General features: G+C 38.0%; 1 protein-coding gene across 1 annotated transcript; it reads right to left on the minus strand.

The window, feature by feature from the left end:
- Positions 1-666: 666 nt before the first annotated feature.
- LOC122075660 (ribosomal RNA small subunit methyltransferase G) lies at positions 667-5,699 on the minus strand. Its single transcript, XM_042640776.1, has 7 exons — positions 5,229-5,699; positions 4,960-5,155; positions 4,633-4,742; positions 2,496-2,574; positions 2,321-2,388; positions 1,571-1,637; positions 667-1,106 (listed from the first exon to the last, which is right to left on the minus strand). Exons 1-7 carry the CDS (start codon positions 5,463-5,465, stop codon positions 994-996), a joined length of 870 nt encoding a protein of 289 aa, XP_042496710.1. The 5' UTR covers positions 5,466-5,699; the 3' UTR covers positions 667-993.
- Between the last annotated feature and the right edge of the window lie 345 nt (positions 5,700-6,044).

The following is a 6,044-nucleotide window of genomic DNA, read 5'->3' on the forward strand; positions in this document are numbered from 1 at the left end:
CTCTTATTTACTTTTAGGAAAAAAGAAGACTGCCAGGCTATTTAGCACCCTTCACCCAAACACAAGAAGGGTGAAATGACAACACCACCCACATAAAATGAAAAATCCCACCCCTGATGAATGCCCCTGCACACTCTAATTGGCTCCACGCTGGTGCAGAGGCCACACAGCCTCGCAGTTATCTCCCTCCCTTATTTATATTCGGTAGATGACATACGTTTGTAAAATATCGATGTTCTTTCTCATGATAGTTGTACGTTTGGCAAGAGTATTTAATCGGACACAACTTGCAATATATCATGTAAGTTCCATAATAACAGAACAAAATAATAAGTCCATTGATGGTTCAATTATCACCAATTAATAAATAAAAAAAGTTGCTAAGTATCGCAGTTCTTGTATACAAAATAACACTTCACACGTAAGCATATTTTAAGAACTAAATATTTAAAATCACAATCTTAATTTTCTATACCAAGTTTCTATTCATTTTGTATTACCATATATCATGGTGTCACTAGGGAGTACAGAATAGTAAATACCAAGACCCAAGACCATAGGATCTTAAGAGGACTTGAGAGTGCCACAGACATGTTGAAAACAGATGGCAAAGGAAAGAGAGCTGGATGCATAGATAATCCAAGCAACACATGGCAAGAGAGAGGATAGAGAATTTTAGAGCTTCCTAATATGATGAATGGGGTTGCCTAACCAGTGGAAAGACAATCCCTATCACAATGAACAAAGGGAAACAATTTCAATGACCTGATGAGAAACTCTTAATGGAACCCAAAACAATAAAAATCAAACAAACAATAAGAATAGAGGTCACAATAGGGGACAACTAACATTTAATAATTATGTGAGCTCCATTGGATCCAGATTTGATCAAGCAAACAAGAATACCCAAGGAGCACAATGAAGGCTCATCTTGTCCATTTCAAAGTTCCAAGTGACCATAAATAGAAAGCAATAAGTCCCACTGTGTATGGTCTACAATGGTGACTTTGTTGGTGTACCAGGGTCACGGGGATACTTCTTTGGAGTTGGCCGTTCTTTTAAACAAATAATGGCAGTTCGCTGACCATAAGGGCTGTGTGATTCCACTGTATAATAATAAAACACTATATTAGTTGAAACTTGGATGCACATGCTTATGACCTGATACAAATAATATGTATAACTATTCCCTTGCTTTTGTGGAACTTTGATGGGCCATCTGAGTTGAAAACTAAAAGGCAGCACTAGCATCAAATCACTCAATGAAATTTAATATCAGCAAGTTCCAGGGCAGGCTTGTTGCTGGTCACCCATGCAAGAATAAATTACATAATTTTGTGCAGACAATTATTTATTATGCACTTGCACTCTTCAGTGTCGACAGATTTAAATAGCAATACAGAACAACAATATAGTTTACTTAATACTAGAGTAAGTCAACTCGTTGAAATAACCATAAATAAATGTCTAGGTTCATCCTATGCAATTATATCACTCAATGATGTATGTTAACCCATAATAATTATAAAATGAAATGATATGCCAAACATAAGAATACCAGGGACTATACCTGTGTACAGTTGCAGAATGGAAGCCCCCATCAACTGAATTGCTTTTTCTGCATTTCTGACTTCCTCCTGTTGATAGCAGAAAATAGTAGTTTTGATCAAAACCCCTTTATTTTGTGATAACATCAACAACATTGGCTCAGATATAGGAATATGACCTGTAAATTGAGAAAGGGCATTCGGCGATGGTGCAGTAAGTGCAATCAAGCAATCACCACCACCACAACCCCCCCACCCCAAAAAAAAAAAAAAAATCGGTTTATACTATATTTATTGCCCATGCTTCAAGTTTCTGCATACAATTGTGCACGCTATGCAAAAGGGATACTATTTGTTGTCAAATCTTTAGAAGTCATAAGAAAACTATCTTGATTTCGGTGTACAAACATGCCACATGGCTTGTGATTCTCATGACTCTGACACTAGTGCCAAAGGTGATTCTAACAAGTTCAATAAAACAAAATTTCATGAAGAGAACTCTCCAATGAAGAGTAATAAAGGGCAAATTCTGAACTATAATTATGACACTTACCCTACAAAATATCAAGAAAATTTTCACACAGGCCCCAGGAAAGAGTAAACAATCTAGGGAAGTAGATTGGAATAGCTTACATATGTCAGAAGACACTGAACTGTGAACCTGCTTCTGCAACTAACCTTACTTTGACAATATGTCGTATAGGAAGCACAATCCTTCTAAAATACTGGTCATAATCAGGAGATAAAGATTAAGGGAGAAAAGAAATGGATACCTGAGGATCATGGCCTTTTGCAGCCACAAACAAGCCACCAACACGAAGCAGAGGTAAGCAGTACTCAGCTGACAGGGGAAGTAGGAAACACAATTCAGCAGCCAAAATTTAAGTACCAATTAAACATTTACAGATAAATGAAAAAAATCAACAATAGAGGCTCTCTACATTATACCTAAAACTCTCATTTCTGCTACAGCTCTTGCTACTGCAACATCAAACCCTTCTCTGAATTCAAGTTTCTGGCCCACACTCTGTCCTACAAAAGATTTGGAATACTGTTTACAGGAAAAAGAGAGAAAGGGGGGGGGGTACTTATTTGATGTTGTATGTAAAAAAGACATCAAGAGGTGAAAAAAATGAAAAGATCAGATGAAAAAAAAAGCAAAAGAATCACAAATTCTTTCTTTCACATACCATTATTTAATGTTTTGAAAAGGTTCCAGTTGCGTTCATGGCAGAGGTAGCTTGTCTCGCTCACCTCATAATAATACTTTTTCACCACTCAACTCAACACAACTCAAGCCTTATCCCAACCAAATGGGGTCAGCTACATGGATCTTCTTTCCCCAATCAACTCCATTCAAAGTCATACTGGTTACTAGTCCCACGCTATGCATGTCTTCCCTCATCACTTCTCCTTTAGTCAATTAAGGCCTACCAGTTCCTCCAATCTGAATCATATCACCCTCCTTACCAGAGCATTCAAAGGCCTCCATTACAAATGTCCTAGTGCAAGCCTGGTTTAAATTTGGTCAGAATTTAATATAGGTTTGGGTTGGGCCTGAATTTCTAGGTTAATTCTGAATAAGAAATTAGTATTTCAATTACTATTTAGTATTAGTAGTGGGGTCCATTACCTATTAATTAGGAAATTATCTTGTTTTACATTTACATTAGATTGAGGTCTATCAGTTGTGAAACCCATCCTACCCCTGGGATCTGTTTTTAAGTTATTTAAGTTATTTACGAAACTTTATTACAAGTTTAGAGAGTTCAGATTGAATAGAATTCTAGTTTCTGTTTTTATATAAAGTTTTAAACCCTAAGCTTAAAACATAGGCGTCATTCTTGATATGCCACGTTAAAACAAGACAGGTTGAGCTTACAGAACTGGAATTTTTTATTTAAAGAAAAAAGGTGAGAAGTCATCATTGCTTAGAGTTCGCATCAGGTTTTTTACAGGCATAAAGTAGTTTTCCATGAATAAATTGGCACATGGGAAACTGTTTTGTTGTGGAATAATTAGGGTTGGAAGAAGTTAACACTGGTCACATGGGAAATTCCAAATTACATGGTGCACAGGCACGAGAACGGTAAGAATATGTTTTCTGAGAGACTGAGTCCCTCCAGCAATGAGTATAATTGCCTAAAAAGCTGAAGGGTAAGAAACAACAGAATGAGCAGGCGATTTTCCCTTTGCTTTGCGAAGAGGAGATACCTTAATGTCTATTTCTCCATAGTGAGAATAGACCACTCAAACAATAGCTCTGACCTTTCTTTAGCCCGCCCTCTCCTCAACAGTTGAGTGACTTCACTCCATGCTTTGGCTGGTTATGCGTTGAATCTTCCACCTGGCCTTCTAAGCGTTGGCTACCATCTTCAAAGCTACTACTGCAGCACTGTTTTATCTAACTGAAACAGATTTTTTACGTAGTTCGAGGATTCTTGGCAAAGGGGACCCAAAACCGTCGAAATCCATACTCCTCCAAAACCACTAAGTATATTAATGATCATATCTTTCTCCCTGAGGAAACAGCTTTCTGCCAATACCGGAATTATGTCAAAGCCCAAATAAAAAAAACATGTTGGTTTATACATAACAGAGAGAAAAATCATCCAACATGGTCATATGAAAATACCAAAGGGAGTGTTTAACTGTCTGTGGAAAATGGACATTTCTAGTTGGTCTTATATCAGGATATCCAAGAATCTCTCCAGTATCGGTGCACAAGTCCTGGAACATTTTATTGGTAAAGAGAAAAATTTTGAGCTGGCATCTTTATCCTCCATCAGAGTCCTGAAGTAGGATGGCAGAATTTCAGTAAGCTGTAGACGATACAGAGGGGTCAGTGACTAATGGTTCTCTTTCCCCTCGAGGCGGTAACACCACCTTCCATGTTTCAGTCAATTTGGAACAATATGTGCTTCATGCTTATATCAGTAATAAACACTTATGAATTGCAAAACCACTAGATTGACTGGCACGGGAAAATAAAATGCAGTAGATAAAAGTGTCATCATATGATTAAGAATGAATTTCTAGAAAGGTATGGAGCATGTGAGAGATTTATCAAAAAATGAATAAATACCTCTGCTCTTGCTCGTAAAACTTGCACATTTGTCAAACCAGTGACACTAATGGCGTGCTCCAAGAAGAGGCAACGTTTATTCATGGATTCCAAAAGAGTAACTTTCCATCCTAAAGAAATACAAACGAAAATGTCATGCAAGATGCTCGATGAAAATGCACAATGAAATCCGCACAATAGATAAAATAAAGAAAATGCCCATGAAGTCCACTGAATGGAAGGAGGGGAGAAACAGTTATTTCAACTCAATTTGGAACAAATTTAAATCTAAAAGAATAGAAATAGAAACCTGAACTAATTTTATTCGGATAATGTATGAAAACTCACTTGGGCACGCAATGGCGAGGATTAATCCCGGGAGACCTGGGCCGCTGCCAACGTCAACCAGGTTGAGGTTGTCGCATGAAGAAGAGTTACAATGAGAGAGAAACGTATTCTGGATGGGAGGAATGATCGCTAGCGAGTCTTCAACGTGCCTTGTCATGACCTCGCCCATCTCCGCCACAGCAGTAAGATTCATTCTCTGCATAATCACGATTCAAGAACATGTGTTGTTTGAGTTAACGCAGAGAGAGAGAGAGAAAGAGAGAGCTCACCTGGTTCCATTCCAAAAGGGCATTGGCGTAGACGGAGATTTGCTCTTTTTGGCGGGAAGTAAGGGTTTCAAGGTGTGGAGAGCTGAGACTTTTGATAGTGGTGGTAGTTATGGGTTTCCTGTTAGTGCGGTTGTAAGGCCAGATTGGTGTCTTCTTTGAGGTCACCAAGTGCTTGATGAAAGTCGTAAGCGAAATAGGGTGAGAGATGGCCTGGTTCCTACCACACCATATTGACATCTTCGCGTGCTCTTTGTCTGCTCAACCATGATACCAAAGAATGCTATTGCAAATTTTTATGGATTATCTCTTGCTGTCGCAACTCGCTTCTCACAACTCACAGCAAATATATCCCCCACAACTCCACAAGTAAAGGTGTCGGTTTAGAACTGGAACCAAAAAATACCTAAACCTAATCGGGCTGTTTAAAACCGAATTGAATTGAATTGAATCGACTGTTCGATTTTGGTTTTGGAAACTCAGATTTCATGCAGTTGGGTTCAATTTGGTTTTGATTCTAGGCTGAAAGCCGTCGTTATAAGTTATAACCGAATCAAGTCATATAAATTAAACCCTTGTAAATCAAAACCGAACAAAACCTAAATCATACTAAACCCTAAAAGCTAAAACATTAGTAATCTAAATTTTAGTTTTCACTTTGTCTCTTCTTCCTCCATCTGTGACTATCGACTCTCCTCACTCTTCTTCTACACTTCAAAACCTATGTTTGTACCTTGATTCTTCAAGGCTAGTATGAGACATTCCCAAGTCTCATATGAATTGGAGAAGTGAATAGGACAAATCCGATTATGTTAAACC

The sequence above is a fragment of the Macadamia integrifolia genome, chromosome 4 (genome assembly GCF_013358625.1).
Source record: "Macadamia integrifolia cultivar HAES 741 chromosome 4, SCU_Mint_v3, whole genome shotgun sequence".
In the NCBI taxonomy this organism is placed as follows: Eukaryota; Viridiplantae; Streptophyta; class Magnoliopsida; order Proteales; family Proteaceae; genus Macadamia; species Macadamia integrifolia.

Bases quoted from the DNA above. Each gene is read 5' to 3' on its own strand.
- LOC122075660 (XM_042640776.1), bottom strand. From the start codon at position 5,465: ATGTCAATATGGTGTGGTAGGAACCAGGCCATCTCTCACCCTATTTCG. The intron at 5,156-5,228 runs GTGAGCTCTCTC...GTGATTATGCAG, and splicing joins CCCTTTTGGAATGGAACCAG to AGAATGAATCTTACTGCTGT. The intron at 4,743-4,959 runs GTGAGTTTTCAT...GTATTTCTTTAG, and splicing joins CCTCGCCATTGCGTGCCCAA to GATGGAAAGTTACTCTTTTG.